The sequence below is a fragment of the Triturus cristatus genome, chromosome 12, assembly GCF_964204655.1.
Source record: "Triturus cristatus chromosome 12, aTriCri1.1, whole genome shotgun sequence".
Classification (NCBI taxonomy): Eukaryota; Metazoa; Chordata; class Amphibia; order Caudata; family Salamandridae; genus Triturus; species Triturus cristatus.
In genome coordinates, this window is record NC_140595.1 from 581,355,591 (window position 1) to 581,374,994 (window position 19,404).

Here is a 19,404-nt window from a genome sequence, read left to right on the forward strand (position 1 = left end):
TTCAGAGTACGGATGTGACTGAAACAAATCCTCGTTAATTTTAAAACATGGGGCTTAAATGAAAGAGAGGAATCAAATAGTACCCCCAGATTTTTAGCAATCTCAACCGTAGAGGGGGGGGGGCTGCAATGTCATCTGGCCACCAGTCTTTGGGTTGAAACATATTGTTTTTACCAATGGGAAGAATCTCTGTTTTATCGGTGTTACGGCAGAGATGGTTGTTATTCATCCATTTAATGATCGCTGAGAGACAAGCTTTGAAATTCTCTTCCACTGTTGTTGATCCATCTTCCAGAGACAGAATAAGTTGGGTATCGTCAGCGTAAAATGTAGTCTCAATTCCAAATGACGAGATTAATGAGATCAGCGGGGCCATGTATACATTAAACAACAGGGGACTGATAGATGCCCCCTGTGGGACACCCGTAGAGACAGTGCGTGCAGATGACACACAGGAACCCAAGGAGACAACCTGTTTCCTGTTAGACAGGAATGATGTGATCCAGGCCAATGCCAGATTTGTAATGCCACATGATCTTAATCTGGCTAACAGAATGTCATGGGAAATGGTGTCAAACGCGGCAGACAAATCCAGAAGAATCAAGACTGCCTTCCTGCCACTATCCATGATGAATTTAAGGGTGTCAGATATCTCCAGTAGGGCTGATTCTGTCGAATGCTTTGGACGAAAACCCGACTGTCGAGAATGAAGGATAGATGCAGACTCAGTGAAGCTGACAAGTTGTTGATATACTATTTTCTCAGTGATCTTACCCAAAATAGGTAGAAGAGATATCGGCCTGTAGTTGGATAAGACTGAAGACTCAACATTCTGTTTCTTTTTTAACGGTTTTACAATGGCAAATTTCCAATCCTTAGGGACAATACCCAAAGCGAGAGATGAATTCACTATACCATTAATAACTGGATTAACCACATCAATGATATGATGTAAAAAAGTTGGTGGACATACGTCCAATGGTGAACCAGATTTACAGGCTAAGATGGCCTCTTTAGTTTGGACTAATGTGGCAGCTTGAAATGATTGCAGAACAGGAAGGTTTGAACCAGGATCTGATGATCTTTCATCTGTAAAATCTTCCGGTCTAAAATTCCTAAAGTTCCTTTGAATGTTTTTAACCTTGTTATCAAAGTAGCATGCAATTTCATTACAGAGTGCCACGGACGAAGGAATGGTGGTATGCAGGACCTTAGGATCTGTAAAAGATTTTACAATTTTAAATATTTCTTTTTGGTTATTCTTGGCTATGATAATTTGATTGCAAAAGTATTCCATTTTTGCAGTTTTAATAGCCAGATTATATTTCTTCCTGAAAGCTTTGAATGTATGCAGGTTGGATGTTTCATATCCCCTCCTCCACTTACGCTCAAGCTGCTTACTGTGTAGGTGAAGATCCACTAGATCCTTGGAGAACCAAGGGTCATTGTGGATTTTCCTTTTCGAGATTCTGGTACCTCTTCTAGGGGGTTCCAATTTGTTCCCTATAGATGTAATCCAGTTAAACATTCTAATTGAGTCCTCTTCTGGTTCTCCAATGAGTGCAGGTGCGGTGTCTTGAACCGTAGCTAACAAAAGGGGGTTGGAGGCTAATAAGCGCCATTTCTGCTTGAAAACATTAGTAGGGTCACTGTCACTTATGCCTGTACTAACTTTTTGGGGAATTGAGAGGGCAAAGGGAATAAAACTGTGATCCGACCAAACCTGTGGTAATGAATTACTAATCTGTAGGGACTTTAAATTGGTGCAAACTGTGTCAAGCGTATGCCCTCCACGATGAGATGGACCTTGAACCATTTGTTTAAGTCCCAAAATGGAGACAATTTCTAGAAAAGATGACTCTCCTGGGCTGTTGTCACATTCCAAATGAAGATTAACATCCCCAAGAAGAGTGAAGTTCGAGTACCTGAGCACTGCCTCACTAAGGGCATCTCCCAGGAATTCTAAAAAGGTGTTGCTGTTGCCTGGAGGTCGATACAGCAATACCCCAGAAAAGGAGAAAGTATTATGCATGGTACAACAAAAGCCCATGTTTTCTGCTGCTTTAAGTCCTTGGAGGGTAAAGGTCTTCACCTGCATGGTCTCCCTATGTATAATGGCAACTCCCCCTCCCCTGCCATCCTCTCTATCTTGCCTGCACAGAGTAAAATTTGGCGGCAAAGCAACCACTATGTCCGGATTGCAGTCTTCCCTCAACCAAGTTTCGGTAATGAATAAGAGGTCCAGCTTATTGTCAATAATCAACTCATTAATGTCCAGTGCATGCTTACTTAAAGATCGAGCATTTATTAAGCCCCCTAGAATGGGAACCGAATGACTGCCAGTGGTATCTAAATCAGTCATTATATTGTGATCAATAACGTTTATTTGTATCTGGCATTTCATACAACTTATTGGGCCCATAACACTATTGACCTCTAACAGATGACCACATTGTTTACCGGTGTTCAGTTCCTCCAAATAGCAAGAGGTCATGGTCTGGTTTAAGGGGTAACAAGCAGCATGGCTGGCGCTGGACGCGCAACGGACGCGGACGGGCGCAGACGGGCGTGCCTTAGGCGCGCCCGCTGCGCGCGTCCGCTGCGAGCGTCAGCGCCATAGCCTGCTTAAGTACCGTGCTGGAGAGGGTAGGTCTGTAGACTAGACCGTCACTCTATCAAGATGGCGGTCCGAAAATGTCCCACAGGAAGTGAGTGCAAGTATGTAGCGTGAGTCCTCCCTCCACACAACCAGCACCAGCTGTGGTGGACCGGGGAGTAAACGCGGAAGGCAAGATTACACAAAGGTAAAATTAGCACAATACAATATGCGTTCCCTGCAGAGTATTGTAACACGATTTTAATATCTAATTAAATTTTAATAACTACAAACGCCGCAAAGCAAAATAGATACAGTGATTTAAAAAAAAGATTTTTTAACAAAAAATAGCGAGCCTTAATCTTTGTTCCAGCGTTACAACAAGACAAGTTGACAAGACAGTTATTTATGGAGCGTGCACCCTCACCCTTCAAGACCTACTGAGCTGATGTGTTTCTTTTGGGTAGTATCCCGCTCAGGTTCCTCACAGTCAACCACAACTTAAGGATTCCGATGTCTGGATTGCTGCTCCTTGAGTGGCACCTCTGTGCTTCTTCTGTTCTGGCTACTTTGTCTTAAATTGATGCATCAGCAGACGCATGGCTTACCGCCACACTTTCCTGGAAGCCGCTCAGCTGACTAACCTATCGTACTGGCTAGATCGCTGTCTTACAATATCACTGTCCTTCTCATTACTTGTGGAATGCTGAATACTGCCTGTTTTCCAAATTGCTTGTAAGAGGGGACCCCTCATCTTAGAGCTTTTGGAATTTAGTTGATTGCCATGACTTACCTACTCTGTTGTCACTTCTGGGATAATTTTGACTGATTACCCAACTTCTATGTCTAAACCACTTCCTCTCTTTACCTCCTCTCAGGTGTGCTGCAGATTCTGGAGATCCTCCTCTGTGCGCTGGTTCTCATCTGTATTATCTCATCTTACTTCGCTCTGTCCGGTTTGAGCGCCAGCTTTGGCAGTGGCAGCTTTGGCAGCAACTACTTCCCATTTGAGGGGCAGGAACTGCAACAGGTCCGCCAACTGGACCAGCAGTTCACAGTCATGCGCTCTCCCTTAATATATGGTGGGCTGGCCTTCTCCGTGTTGATGGGCAGCTTGACACTTGGGGTCCTGGCAGTGGGCTCCAAGCATCTGCAAGATCTTACTAAGAAGTGGCTGCTTTTGGAGGCTGCCTTCAGTGTGCTGGCTTGTCTGTGTTGTGGAGCAGCAGTAGGCATCTTCCTGCACTTTGCACTGGAGATTAACGCAACTGATGTATGCAAAAAGAGAGAGAGACTGTATGCTAGAAATGGGCTCAGCTGGATGAACTGTGACCTGGCAGGAATCGACGGCGCTGCAGCAACGTTTGCCATACTCTTGATCATTTTCTACGTGGCCAGTGTTGTGCTTGCCATCAGAAGCTTACGGGAACAGACACGGGACAGAGGCTATCCTGATGGTTCTTCAGCAGGCATAGAACCCGACTTTCCTAATAGGTGCTGAGTAGCCAACTGCTTGTGTCCTACATTTCAGTGAGGTACACCCCCTCTAGATGGTATGCCTATTACCGCATGGCAGTTATATTACACCCATTACATCGACCTAACCCTTACCTTGCAAGGTAAGTATAGGTAAGAATGAAAGCTGAATAAAATAGTTAATAGGGTTAGGTACATAACGCTGGGATAAGTAATATTATGCTTACTAAGACGTGGTAGGGAATGATGTAATTGTAGGTTCAAATTATCAGCTTTTCAGTGATTGCGGAAAGGTTGCAAGGAGGTAACTTAAATCAAACACATCAAAATATGCTACTAAAGCAAGCCATAGGAGTGGAATGATGCAGTATACAGAGGGATTGAGCATGGTTTGACAGGGCAGTATCAATATTCCTGTGGCTAGATCAAAGCCATGAGTCCCCTCGAAGAAGCAGGTAGTGGATCAACCCTCTATGGAGGTCTGTTGACTTCTTACAAATGGAAGGAGACGCCATGTTGTTCAAAGGAAAATGGACAATCTTGAAACTGTCTTTTGCATAATCATCTTATTTTTAGGTCTCGCCTAACCCAGCGCATGCGCTGGTCTGGCGAGACTTATTGAGAGTGCTCCAAAAAGTGCTACCAGGCCAGCCTAGAGCTACAGTGCATGTGCGCGGGCGCGCGCGCCGCGCTTTACCGCGATTACTTTCACTTTCGCGGCCGCTCTGCATAGCCAATAGGTCGCGCTTTGGGGACCTTATAAGTATTTAGTTATGCAACTGTTTCATGGCTAAACACTTATAAGATCCCAAAGGCGCGAACTATTGGCTATGCCAATGCTTGTTTATCATGTTAGGTGTGAATCTGCATATCACCTATATTCAATGCTCGAAATTATTCTTTTATAACCTCTGGAAGCAGCACTTGCGTATTATAACATTTCAATTGCAGAGAGTGCCAAAGTTTGCCAAACTTCTTTGGAGTGAAGGCAGTGGTCAACAAATGATCAATAAAGGACTCAACCAGCAGCTCTAAATATGTAGACTAACAAATATACTGGTGATATCAGTGATGGTGAGCCTTTTGTAATTACTTCCAATGGCTACAATCGGGATATATAGCTCACCTTTGGTTTGTTGCTACATAAACATTACACGTTTAGTCTAGTCTTACTTGACGTTGCTGGAAGTGTTTAGGCTGTGAAGAAATCTTACTGTAGGCTGCAAAAGTACGCGCTTATGACTCTGGAAGACAGGCAGATACTGTAGTTTCAAAGAAACCTGCAATACAGCCTATCAAACATGGTTTGATGAGGCACCTGTGTGTTATGAACGAGAACAGGGGATGAAAAAAGGGCATGTATAGATGACTGCACCAAAATCTTTTCCAAATGAACTAATGTTTATACTGTGAGATTGTTCTCATATGGATGTAGTATCACATAGTGATCGGATGGTACCTCTGCAGTAATGCATCGCTTCTTTTTTCTCCACACCAGACAACAACAATAATATTACGTTCTGCAGCACAGATATAAAGAGGAAAATGCCTCTAAGGATTGTTTCTGTGCAGGACGGTGTCCCTTCAGGCACAAACAAAAAACCTGCCTGCAACACAGGCCCCCCCTTACACCATTGCGCAGGGTGCCTCCGTTGGCATTTGGCAGCACTGAGTGCGCCACCACAGGGAGACAGCAGGAATGCATCGTATCATAGATAAGGCACGTTCCTGCTCTCTCAGTCATGTATCGCAACAAGTTGTCTTGCTGCGATGCCTGACATTTTGATAAATCTGCCGCTTTATGTCTGAGATGAAGATCTGATATTTGTAGATCAGGATGAATGCACATTCCTCCTGATCCATGGCCTCGTTCTCAATACCACCTCACAGTGTGGCCTTCCATTTAAGTGTTAACTTTATTGGTGGCAGTATTAAGGTTTGGCTTGAAATGGCTGAAATATTTTTAAAGGGATCACCAGCATATGTAAATATGGGGTCATCCCTCACAGAACCTATTCCTTCATTGTTTGGGGAATGTGCGGTGCTAACCTCTCATAAAACCACCAGGTACCTGCAGATCTATGATTATTTGCAGGCTGTCCGTTTCTAACCCTGTTTTAAAATCGCCAACATAATGCGTGTTTCAAGATATCCTAAGTTGGAGCAACACAAACCTCCTTAAGCCAAGTGTTTGAAAGATTGACTTACTTTGCCTGGAACCTTGTTTAGGAACTGCTCTGTCTGCAGACCTTTCTGTACTAGGAATCACCATAGCTCAGAGCCACTGAGCCTTGTCTAATACATGAGGACATTGTGCCAGAGAAATCAACAACCTCATCATAGCTGAACACTCAAAGTTCCTACCATTAACACACATCATGACAGAAAAACAAACGCTGGCAAAGCCAATAGGTCTCAGTTTCATTTGCTAACACATGCTGAGTTGGCACATTGGAGTAAGACATGAGAGAGGGCTATAGTTTTAGAGTAGTCTCTCATGCAGCTCAATGCAAGCACTCAAGTGGAGGCACAAGGATACACCCAACGACCAGTAGCATTAGGTGAGAGATGAATATTCCACTGGGCTGTACCAGCGTTTCGAGCCAATGGCAGAAAGATCCTGGTCGAAGAAAGCCAGTGGTTGAAATGGCAGCCCCGAATTCCACTTGGTGTATACTGTAAGCCATAGGCATGTTTGATAGCTGCACTGTGAAAACCCAAACCTAACTAGTGAACAGAAATGTATTCAGCCACTCACTACACACTAATTGGCCACCATCGTTGAAGGACCTCTTTGTACTGCAGTCAGGATTGTAAACTTTTTAAAGCTCTGTAAACAAGTCAATGCTTGCTGTGGCTGCTTGTAAGCACCTAAATATACCTTTCCTGAACTTCATGCCCAAATGCCTTTTGAGTTACCTCCCAGGCTACACATGTGAAAAAATAAACTTTCCTACCAGGGTGCTTTACATTCTACATTTACTCTGCCTTGTTAGCCCTGCCAAAGATACCCAGGGCTGGACTTGCCTTGAAAGACAGGTGAAGTTTTACCTCTGCCGAATTACTACTATAGACTACGGAAAATTTAGATATAACACTATCCGCCCACCTGCAACAATCAACTGCTGTTTAGAAACACACCGAAAATATGGCTATTGTACCTCCACTTCGGAGCAACCCAAAAACACAATGAAAACTTGCATCAATCTGTAATACAGGTCCCGTCATTGATTAACGTGATAGTCCACAAGAATAGGTTGTTGAAAGCACTTGTAACATAGTTCCAATGATAAGGAAGGCTCTGTGGTACAACGTACGCAAGGTTATTCCACTGCAGAGTGAACTGACTCTGAATGTGCAAGGTTGAGTGTCTTCACAAACTTGAAGATTAGGGTTCCCAGAATAGAAGCAGTTGTTGGTTGCTGGATAGGGGTGGGGAGCTGTCCCAGCATGTTGCATGGTTTGTGAGGTTGAATCATGGCTATTGATGGACCACATCAATTGCCCTTTGTGTGATTGTTGATACTGACATGAAGGTGTAGTTGGTTGAGTAACAGTGGTTGAAAAACAACAATAAAGAGCTCGATCTGAACACAAGTACCCATGTAAGGAGATTATGGAGACTAAATTGAGGACACTTGCGCTAAACCATTTATTACTAGAGTAGATTTTTGATAGCTTCAAACATTTCGGAAGGTTCTCAGAACGTTCCTCCTGGGAGAACTGCCACCTGGGGATGGGCAATATCAATTAAATGTAATCAAGCCCACTATGAAGGCATGAACAATGCAGGCGCAAAGAAGAAAATGTCTTTAAATCTGTAATGAACCTAGGGCAATCACCCTGAGACATAAGCACCCAGAGAAAGTCATGCCATATTGTGGCACATGCACACGTCACCTATGGTCATTTTGTGGATTTATCCATGGTTTAGCATTTCAGATTTTCTAAACCCAGTATGTGAAATTGTATTGCCTACTTACTACCATTGAATTAATTATTTTAAAACCCACCCAGGGATTGCAATTTTTAAAATAAACTATTGATCTGAATTTACCTTTCTGTAAATGTGATTGTTGATCTGTCTTCCACCTAGGAGACAATGCTACAAGTGACTTTGCTGCTGTGTTTTCTTACTTGCCCTCCCAGATCACCCTGTATAATGGGTACTTCGGGGAAGAGAGAGTACGTGGGAGAGGGCGAGCACAAGGAGGGTAATTCTGATTCCTTTTATGTGTTTTATAGACATTGTGGATCCACTTGGGATCTAAATCCCATCTTTCCTGTTAGTAGGGCACTTGGGCCATCATTATGAGGCCCCTGGATTAGAGGCAGGGATGCCAGAATGTCAGATGGCCACGCCCTACGCTCTACCATCACTGTGCACAGTCTTTGACTGTGTGCAGCAGCAGTGCATTGTTAGTTGCCTAACATTGTTTTTTGGGGGGGGGTTTTAGTCACACAAGGCTCCCACAGGAGTCTCATAGGACTAAACGCTCTGTACCGCGGTACAACGACAGGGCTAAAAAAGTGTTTCTGTTTTTTGGTCTCCTAATAAAGGCTAGTGGGTCATCACAAAAAACATGCTTTCTGAGTAAAGATCTAGCTTTCTGCTAAATTTGGCGTAATTTTGTTCTAGCCATTTTTCCTATATTTTAGTCTAATTTATACTATGTAAAATACATGGGCTTGACAGATCACCAAGGACTTTCCACGAAGGAGCTGACTGTGTTTGTGTAGTATAGACTGTAGGATTGGTGTTCAGACTGATTCTAGACACCCCTACCGAGTAAATTCGCCTGTATACCAGCTAGCTTACAGTGCCACTAGAAACCCCTCTTACCAAGGAGAGAATAGTTCTTGGCAACTATCGAACATGACAACTCTGTCCCATCAGGGATCGTGGAACAGTACGATAATTTTCGCTCATTCACTCATGCTCACTTTGTCTCCGAGAGATACACAGAATAAACGGTGGGGACGCTTTCGATAAGTATTTATTGAACCAGCGTCATTCTAGTATAAAATAGGTGTGCTGAAACAACCATTAGACAGAAACAGATATAAGTGATTATAAGCACCAACAGAGTAAAAGGATGGTAGATTTCTACCACAGTGCTAAAACAATGAACACAGGCAAGTATAAAAATACATGACAATAAAAATGCGTACTCCGACAATGCAATCCTAACTAGATGTACCCAAGTGTACCTAGCATGTATGTAGGTGTGTAGCCAAGAATCCCTCTAGGATAAAGTCATCCCCATTACCTGATGTGAGAGACTGTGGGACCCCATCCTGGTCTCGAGTTGGACACCCCGCAAGGGATGTCAGACCACTGCGTGCTAGAGTGTCTGCGTGCAGGAACCTCAGCGTCTCACGTCAGTGTGTCAGCATGGAAGTCCTTTTTCTCCTCTCTGCCTCAGCAAATATATGGTGTATATATACCCAAAGTGGTACCCTCAGGGGTTCTACCTTGCTGTGTCATGTTGGACTTAGGATGACAGAAGAAATGACCCTTATACATAGTTATTATGCAGGAGATGGTAGTCCTGCTGAGTTTCCGAGAATCCTCCTTCGTAATGGATGAAGCTAGTTTTCAGGGAAAAACCCACGTCTTGTAAGCAGTACCATAACTAGGTAAAAGGTCAGTCCCAAGAACCGTTATGTAGTGTAATGGTAGGGGAGAATATAGGTGAAAGGTTAGGTGACTATCAGAGCCTATATTGGGGTACCTCTATGAAATATAACAATGCTGTCTAACTTTTTTTGGGGAATGTTTTGTGAAGATTTGTCAAACGGTGGCAAAGTTATTAGGAATGTTAAAAAAAAAACGCTATTACTACAGAAACTCTGACTCACATATATTTACACAGTAGTGACTGCCACTGTGACAGATAGATTCATATCCACTATCCTGTAGCTGTTGTGAAAACAGAGCCAACCTCCTAACTCAAGTATCCTCCTTTATTCAAACTGATGTCTGTACATCTTGGACAATTACTGTGACCTTTCTCCATATCTGACCTCCTTTTCCCTGTTGAAGTGTGACCATATTGAATATTTCTATGGGTGAGAAACCATTCAGATTGAACAGATCATTTAGTGTTCTTTCTTATAGCGCAGAGTCTCTGGAGTAAAACACTGTCTGATGTTCGTGGAATCAAATCACTTTTGTAAAGGCAGTGCAGGCCAGGGCACCAAATGGCTTTGCCCCACATTTTGAGTGTATGCAGAAATTCTCTTTACTCCTTCCGTTTCTTCCGCGTAATTCTTTCATCCAACATGTAGAACTGCATGCCAGGTTGTCTGATCCAGTTTAACCATACTAAAGTTTTAACTATTTTGTTGAAGAAACACTTGTAGCTCCCTCCTGTTGGGCATGGCCACAAAAGAGTGTACTATCACCCTGACCTCTGCATGGATCTTTAAAACAAAGCCAAATGCATCATTTAGTTGTAAATGTTTTGATCTCATGTTGGACACTATACATCAAATACATTTCTGTATAAATAACAGTTTCTGGACCCTAGTATGACCTTTGACCTTTCAGAGGCAGTGGGTCTCTAGTGTGGCCTGTGTTGAGCCCAACTTTATGACGCATCCCCTGTTGTTCGGCAAGCTCCGATTAAAACGCCTTGCCCTGCATATATGCAAGGCACTAGGGAATGCAGGATAAAGGTAGGAAGGGGCAAGACGGTGTTGGTCCTGTGGTGCTCCCGTATGCTTATAAATACATACGTACATTCTGAAAACTTCCAGATTTGTATCTGCCAATTCTGATGGTATCTAGGAGACCCTCCTTTAAAGCCAGCTGTCACAATGCAGAATGAATCTGTGGTGAAGAATTTGTAATCGCACAAGGCTTTTACCAAAATGGATGCCAGTACCCCGCTGAACTGATGCTGTGTGAGGGGCATTCTGTCCATGTGAGTGAGAAGGGTCTGATCATCCTCCTGTATCTCTCTTCCACTAATTTGTACATCAGCCTCAAGTGGTAGTAGCCATTACCACCCTGCCTATCCAAAAATATAACCCCCCTCTTTGCCTAGTGTGATTGTCTTGAAGAATCGGAAGCACTGAATAACTGTAGAATGCCTGTCAGAGGCAATGAAGCTTTTGTCACCCTTTGCTACCAGCGATCTCACGTGAAGCCATTTTGTGATACCAGAGGAAACAGGTTTTGGGCCACACTAATAGGAGGTGGGAACTCCTAAAGTTGCATTTCATGGTAGTGTTTTGCAAAGTTTCGAAGGGGTCATCAAACAACCAACAGGAATGTCCTACAAAGAAGAGGTGGGAAAAGGGAACTGCAAATCAAATAGCCACATGAATGGTGGGTAGAAGGTAGGTGCACATACATCACTTGGAAAGCCAGATGTAGGAAATTGGGTTACTGGTTGTGGGTCGGTTAAGCCGTACTCAAGCAGCAGCCACAATTTTTTTCTGAGTGAAACACAAGAAAACCCCAAATTAACCTATGCTTAACCCTTTGGTAGCTTTGGCACAAAAAGCAGTCAGGCTTAACTTACAGGCAAGCATTAAAGTATTTATGCAGCACTTTCAACGGTAATAAAGTGAAAACCCAACACAAGAAAAACCCCACACCAATTTAGAAAAATAGAGTAAAATGTAGTACATTATTTGAGGCCAAAACAACAAAAATTCAATAAGTAGAACCAGACACTTAATTTGAAAGATTTAAGTGAAAATAGTGCCTAGGAGCACAAAGCACCAACTGTAGTAATCTGGTCACACCAGACCGAGACAAAGTCACAAGGTTCAGGCCGATCTTGATGGAGCCTGGGCTGGATACAGGGACCAGGTATGGCCCACTGATCAAAGTATCTTAAATCCTAGTTTGCGGAGCGTTGTGGGATCCCGCGTCGAGGATACTTCATGCAGAAATGGTTCTATGGAAGTTGCAATGCGGAGTCCTGCATCATAGTGAAGGATGCTGTTGATGAGAGGCTTGCGATGCGCAGTCCTGCGTCAAGGATGCATCATATAGTGGCTGGTCTGAGGAAGCTGTGTGGCTACAATGCGAAGTCCTATGTCATCGAGGATGCAAATGTTGAGGGGCTTGCAATGCGAGTTACTGCGTTGGGTATGTGCTGCGCAGTGGCGGTTCTGATGCGGCTGCAAGAAGATGCATTGCGCTGCATCGGTTCTGCTCACAGGACCACAGCTGGGCTGACAGAGCACCTTCAGGCCCACTCCCAAGGTTCCAGGACTGGGGTGGCATCACTTGGAGGGTAGGACTCATAGCAGACAGAGTCCATGTGCTGGGATCAAGATGGTTGTAGCCTTTTCTATCCCTAATCAGGAAGCCAGCCAACTAACCCTTGGAGTCACTATGGTGGTCCTGTGTTCAAGATGCAAGACCAGTTCTTCTCCCTCAGGCAGTAGAGCAACAGAGTAAAAGTCCTTCTTGCAGAGAAGCATAGCTGGTCTTCTGAGTTTTCTGAGTCTTCCACCGGTCCAGAGGTGTACTAAAAAGTTGGGTCAGAGTGTCCGCTACTTATACCTTGGCCCACACTGAAGTAGGAGAAGGTTCTGAAGGTTTCCACCCCTAGAGGTATCTGGAGTTTCCTGCTTCACTGCCTGGCAAAGCTTGTCTAGGGGCACAAAAGACTAGTGTCAAACCTTTTGTGAGTGCGCTCAGGCAGAGTCTTTGTGATGTGCAAATGTGGTAGGTGACAGCTCCTGATCGAATCAGAGATGGTCCATACTGTCAACACATATCCCCCTTTGTCTCACTGTCTGGGAGCAATAATCAAAGACCGACTGCCAGCTACACCTAGTCATGTGACCCAGAATACAGGCTGCAGGCACCAAATGGTTATGACAAGAAAATACCAACTTTCTAAAAGAGGCATTTTAAGAATTGTGACTTAAAACCCAACTTTACCATTGAAGAGGGTTTTAAATTACAATTCTTTAGACACCAAACTCAACATTCTGGCCTGCTCCCAATGGAAAGGTAGCACTGTTGTGTAGTTCCTAGGAGTCCCCCAGGACCTGCATGTTTTGGGTGACCTAAATTGAGGGCTTGGTGTCCCAACCGCTTCCAGACACCCCCACGGGATATGTCAGCCGTTAGACCAGCTAGCTCTACAGTGCCACTACCACCCCCCTGTATTCTAAAGTGGTGTAGGTAGTCTCTGGCAACCACTGAACATGACAACCCTGATTCCTCATAGATTGTGGAAAACTGTACAGTTTGTTTCGCTCAGACACTCGTGCTTGCTTTCTCTCAGAAAATACACAGGATGGCGATTAGGACGGTTCAATAAGTATTTATTGGTCCAGTGATAGCCTTGTGTAAAACATATGTGCTGCGACAATCAGGAGACAGAAGCATACGAAAGAGTTTGCTAGTACCAATATAGTAAATAGTAGATACATTTCTACCACAGTGCTAATAGGATGAACATAAATAGTTCAGATGAACACAGTAGCACTTGCATATTCCTAAAATATGCGCCCTAAGTATTTTGCATAAATGTACCTAGCCTAGAGGTGTAGGTGTGTATGGGTGTGGCTATGTGTACCTATAGCCAAGAAACCCCCAGTGAAGAACCAGCCTCTTCACCTGATGATTGGGAAAGAAGGACCCCTTCTCTGGTTCGGGAATGGCAACCCACAAGATATGGCAGACCGCTGTGTGTTGAAGATTCGGCATGCAGGACCCCGTCTCAGCTTGGAAGGAATTCTCTTCTAATTTGTAGTGGGGAGTGAGGGTCTTTTATACTAAAGTTGTCACTCCAGAGTTTTTTCTAGAATCAATATGTATTTAAAACAATCATGGATGTTTTGAAAACAACCACCGATGCTTTTCTAAACAAGTGTGATCATGCACAGCTGGCTGTTGGCCAAGGATGACAAACAAAAGTAGTGACGCTTATACAGAATAATTCTGCAGTGCCTGGGGACATGTTTATGTACGTTAGGTACAGGGATTGTGATAGAAGACTAAGAGCCTGTTGTCGAAGAGACAGGAGCAAGCTATTAGGTAAAAGGTCGCCTGTTTAGAATCGCTGTAGTCGTGTGAATGGGACAATGCATGTAAAATGGGGTATACATGACAGGGCTATCCTAAAGGACATGACAGCACTTACTACATGTAATAAGGTAACCCATTGGTTATTCTATCAGAGAGGTAGGCCGTGCAATAGTGAAAAACAAATGTAAGTGTGTTTCACTACCAGGACATATAAAGCTTAAAAGTAGATGCCCAACTTCTAAGATACATTGCACCCAGCCCGCTAGGCTGTGTATTAAAAAAGAGGGTTTAGGTCTAGCAGACGTTTTATTTTGCCAGGTCAAAACATTAGTTGGAACTGCACACAAAGGCTGCAGTGGCAGGCCCTAGGCATATTTAAGAAGTCTACTTAAGTGGGTGGCACAGTCAGGGCTGCAGGCCCAATAGTAGTGTTTATTTACAGGCCCTGGGTACACATAGTACTACTTAACTAGGGACTTGCAAGCAAATGTGCCAATTGGGTATAAATCAATGTACCATGTTTAAAGGATAGAGCACAAGCACTTTAGCAATGGCTAGCAGTGGTAAAGTGCACAGAGTGCTAAAAGACAACAAAAACAGGAGGGTGAAAGCAAAATGTTTGGGGATGACCCTGCAGAAAGTGCCAAGTTCAACACCCAAAACATTAGTTTGCCACCCTTTAATTCGTCTGATATTTACTTCTCAGTATTTATTTTGGCTCCACAGTACTTTTGTCCGCATTTATTGTGTTAAACTATGCCTAAAGTATCTCACTCAACTTTCAAGGTAAGGATAATTTAGTATTCAGATCACAAAAAAATATTAATTTACATCAAATTATTATTATTTTTAAAAAAATCTGTTTTATTGATTTTTCAAACACAGTTACAGAAATTCGGCTTACTTGCATATGAGTTCCTTTGTCATAACGCTTCATGGCAATAGCATTATTTATCACACATGAAAGGGACATAGTTGTGCAATAGTTTGTAGAATGATAACTCTATCCAGTTGCTCGGAACCCCTAATACAGTGCAGATCTTAAGCATTGCTGTGCACGGCCCACTACTCCTACTCATGAGTACATCAAATTGTCCCATTGAGTCCCTCAGCCGAATCCATTTCTACTTCCAACAGATAATAATGAAACAGAACATGTAAAACCTCAACCGCCTCGAAATTAGACCAGCTCCATTATGCATATCCCTGTCTCCGCCACCCGTCTGCTCCCCTTCGATCATGGCGGTGTGCAGTGACTAAGTTGTAACTCACAGTCTTGTGTCTAGATGCATATTCTCACAGCGCCTAGTCTAGGGGTAAGTCATGCGTGGAACACTACAAGGTCACTCCGGCGGATCCCCCGCTGTCCGTCCTGGAATCAACCCCCCACCTACCGGCTCGCCCCCCAATCTACCTCCTCCATATGCCTGAGCGCCTGGAGTAACTCCTCCCACTGTGCAGCTATAGGCGACTTCCTCAACCCTAATGTCTCCTCCCGTCTGATGGCAGTCCCCTCCGCTCCGGCCCATGCAGCAAGCGAGTGCCTCCACGCCTGCGGATGAGGTGGGTCCTGCGCTTTCCACCTCCTAGTTATGAGGCGTTTTGCCACCGCAAGTCCCAAGTCCAGGAATCGAGACGTCACCTTAGTCGTCGGCGTCCTGCGAAAGTGATGCAGCAGATGGACCACCCAGTCAAAAGGTATGTCACGACTTGTTATAGTACGCAGGGAGTCATGAATTGTACACCAGTAGGAGCGTAATTTGCAACAACCCCACAACATGTGTATGAGGTCAGCCCCCGGCTCAGCACATCTAGGGCACCCTGCGTCAGTGCAATGAAAGTAGCTATTAAGAGCCGCAGGGGTAAGATACGCCCTGTGTATGACGAACAATTGTATCTGTCGGAGGCGCATATTTCTAGGTATACGCACCGGGCCTTTCAATATGCGTTCCCATTCTTTATCTGCCAGTTGTCTCTCCAGGTCTACTTCCCACTTGTGTCGAAGCGGCTCTAGGGTGATCGCCGTATGTGTCCGTAACGACGCTGCAAACCATCGGATCAGGTGTCGGCCTCTCCCCATGATGTGTAAATACTGTATGGTGAGGTGCTGGCTGGGCTCCGCGGTCATGTCTCCCCACCTGGCAACCAAAGCCCTAACTAAGGAGTGATAAGTCAGGAATTGTCCCGGCGGTAGTCCCCCCTCCTCCACCAGCAAGTCACACGAGAGGAGCACTCCATCCCGGTACAAATCTCCTAGAGTCTGAATATCTGCCTCTCGCCATTGTGTAAGCGCGAAAAATATTAATTTACATCAATGCGCTTATCTTAAAATTAGTATTAGGTTTAGTATTGCTGTAATTAGTTTAATTCTATTTTTAATTTAAATTTAAAATAAATCAGCAATATTTTGGGTTAATGTTAAAATAACTGATTTAAATTTAATTTAAAATAAATGCATTTAATAAAATTAATTTGCGGTACGGAAGAGGCTTAGAATAATGTTTATTTTACTTTATTTTAGAGTTAATTTAATGCAGTATAAAGTAATTTGATTCATATTATTTAGATGGAATTAATTACAGGGTCACGGTACGCATTAGGATTACAAATGAACCCTGGGAGCCTCTTTACATTTGTACCAGATTTTCTGAAAATGCATCTTGAAGGAAAGGACTTGTTGTAATAACACAAGGCTATTTTATTTCATCATGCTGGCATCGGAAAGACCTGAAGAGCTGCTTTGCCAAATAAGAGACCAGTGGTGCAGAATGCTTCTGGTCTCATATGAAGCACAAAAATCCCACACATATATTGTGATGATTACCTTGGTTCATTTGGAAATAGTTTTTGAACAGAAAAACGGACAAAAGCAGAGCATAGATGCTGACAAAAGTAGCTGCACCTTAGAGAAGCTTCGAGGCCGAGGCCTATGAAGGGGCATCATTCCAGCTCTACGAGCATGGGCACATGCTGGTGAAGCCTGTGACATGTGGCCCCGCTTAGGGAGAGACCATAGGCTACAGCGGAAGGGTCCTCTACTGCCATGGTTTAGAGTGCAGATTGCGTGGCTCTAAGATAGCGCTGGGCGGCCAATGGGAGTGTGCATTGCCAGACTGTGCACTCTGAGGCACCGTGTATAGAACTGAGCCCGGCGCCGTGGTGTTTAAGCAACGGTGCACAGTTAGTTAGGACCGGCTATTGTCGTCATAGTCATCTGACCCAACCAGGCCTCGTCAAGGCCTGGGGGCCTTTTGACTTTAAATTGGCACATTTGGATGAGGTCACAGACTCAGGGGACGTTTGGGACTGTTGTGCCCCTGTTTGGCAACCTCTCAGGAAGGATTGCCTTGCTACACTGGAATAAAGAGACACCAGAAGGGCAGAATTTAACAGGTTCTTCAGTTGTTGTCCCTGGTTAGGCCGTGGTGCTTCCTGTGCTCTACACTTATAAGAGATCCTCCTACCGCTCCTGGTCTGCCCATGCCAGCCAAAAGACACTCCCAGAAAAGACCACTGGGTTCTTCGAATCTATACAGTCCCAATGTGGAAAGGACTCTGCTGTTCACACCAAAGATAAAAGTGTGGGGGCTGGGGGTTGAACTGCTGAAATGGCTTTCACCAAAGCAGAACTATCCCTGCTTACATTGTTCTTATGGTCAAGATAGTTTCCCTCAATGTGAAGGGGCTAAATGCCCCAATGGAAGGTACAAAAATGTGGCTAATTATGGGAAGGGGACCTATGACATTATCGCCCTGCTGGAAACTCACCGAAAATGATCAGAGGAAATGAAATGCAAACACACGTTATCCCATAGTGTTCAACTTCTTGAGTCCATCTAAACATAAAGAAGTAGCCCTGTTTTTGCCCTCAAAAGCAAGCTTGTCACTCTGTCAGTAATGTATGCCCCTAATATGGGCCAGGATGATTACATCTACAATATGCTACACAAGTTAGCGAGGTTTGCCAAAGAGGATATATTATCCTGTTGGGTGACTTCAATGTGGTCTGGAACCCACTTACTGATCGCACAGGGTCTAAGACTACCCACATGGGGGCTTTACTAAAAAAAATGCAAAAACAGATTTTGAAAGCTAGGGCACCACGACATCTGGAGGGAACAACATGAGGACAGGATCAGACTTTTTTTTGTCATTTCCATAGGACGTTTTCTAGAATTAATTATATCTTTCCTTCCTCTCCCCTCACACAGTCGCCCACACAAATATTGGCACGATTTCCATTTCTGATCATGACCCAGTAAGTGTGAAATATGGACTGGGTGAGAAGCAAATATCGATGGAGTGTAATAGATTAACTTTCCATCCTTCGTTGCAGAGAGATCCGTTCCTTAGGGATGAAATTACACTCCACATACCCTCTTTCTTGGATACTCTGTTGGGTCTTCTTTGGGGCACATTTAAGTAGGTCTTTCGGGCACTGTATGTACAGTAGCACATCTTAAAAAAACTAGCAGACAATATAGGAACAATGTATATGGAGACCTGAAAAAAGAAGGAAGAAGAAGATAGAACTTAGCTTTTCCATCAGAACCTTAAGACACAAATGTGGCGGAACTTTCCTTAATACGGTTAAAAACCGCACACTTTGCCTAAGGGAGCAAGATGGGTCCCCATTTGCCCAGCCTTTTTTAAGTGCATCAGGAGAAGTCCTTTGTGAAGGATATTTTCCTTGATGATGGCACAAGTCTTCACAGAGTAAGACAAGTTAGCTGCCTTCCATGCATATTATTCTAACCTATATACTGCGGAGGGCCCGTCAGGCAGTCTTCAGACTGGTTACCTGTCAACAATTTAAGGAACTGGAGAAGCTGATCTCCTCATCAGAGTTTTCTCAGAGATTTACTCAAGCTACATAAAACCCCAGGCCTGGACAGCTTTACTGGAAATTTCTATAAAAAATTAAAATCACAGCTGACTCCTATTTGCTACATCTCTTGAACTTCTTTTGCAATAACTAAAACAGTCACCCCCTCTTGAACAAGGCGACCATTACCCTTAAACCAAAACAATACAAAGACCTGGACAGATGTGCCTCTTACAGGCCCATTGCACTTTTGAATATTGATATCACGATTTACAACCAGATCTTAGGCACGCACATTGAATCAATTATACCCACTTTGATACACCACAGCCAATCTGGCTTCATTAACATGGCAAAATGCATGACAATATAAGGAGAGCTCTCCACCTGGTCGAAAGAGATAAGAAAATATCGACCCCAGCGTGCAATGTGTCCCTTGATGCTGGAAAAGCTTTCTATCTAGTGGACTGGGGCAGGTTTTGTCTAGAGTGGGGTTTTGCC

The 19,404-nt window shown here is 43.9% G+C and overlaps 1 protein-coding gene across 5 annotated transcripts in view; it reads left to right on the plus strand.

The window, feature by feature from the left end:
* Nucleotides 1-8,128, plus strand: part of MARVELD3 (MARVEL domain containing 3) — an 813,614-nt gene extending 805,486 nt beyond the window's left edge. For all 5 annotated transcript variants that reach the window (XM_085638771.1, XM_085638777.1, XM_085638773.1 and 2 more), the window contains one exon: nucleotides 3,475-8,128. In XM_085638771.1, the coding sequence (XP_085494897.1) occupies nucleotides 3,475-4,097 (623 nt within the window). In that variant the 3' untranslated portion in view covers nucleotides 4,098-8,128. The remainder of the gene's footprint in view (nucleotides 1-3,474) is intronic.
* The last annotated feature ends 11,276 nt before the right edge of the window (nucleotides 8,129-19,404 follow it).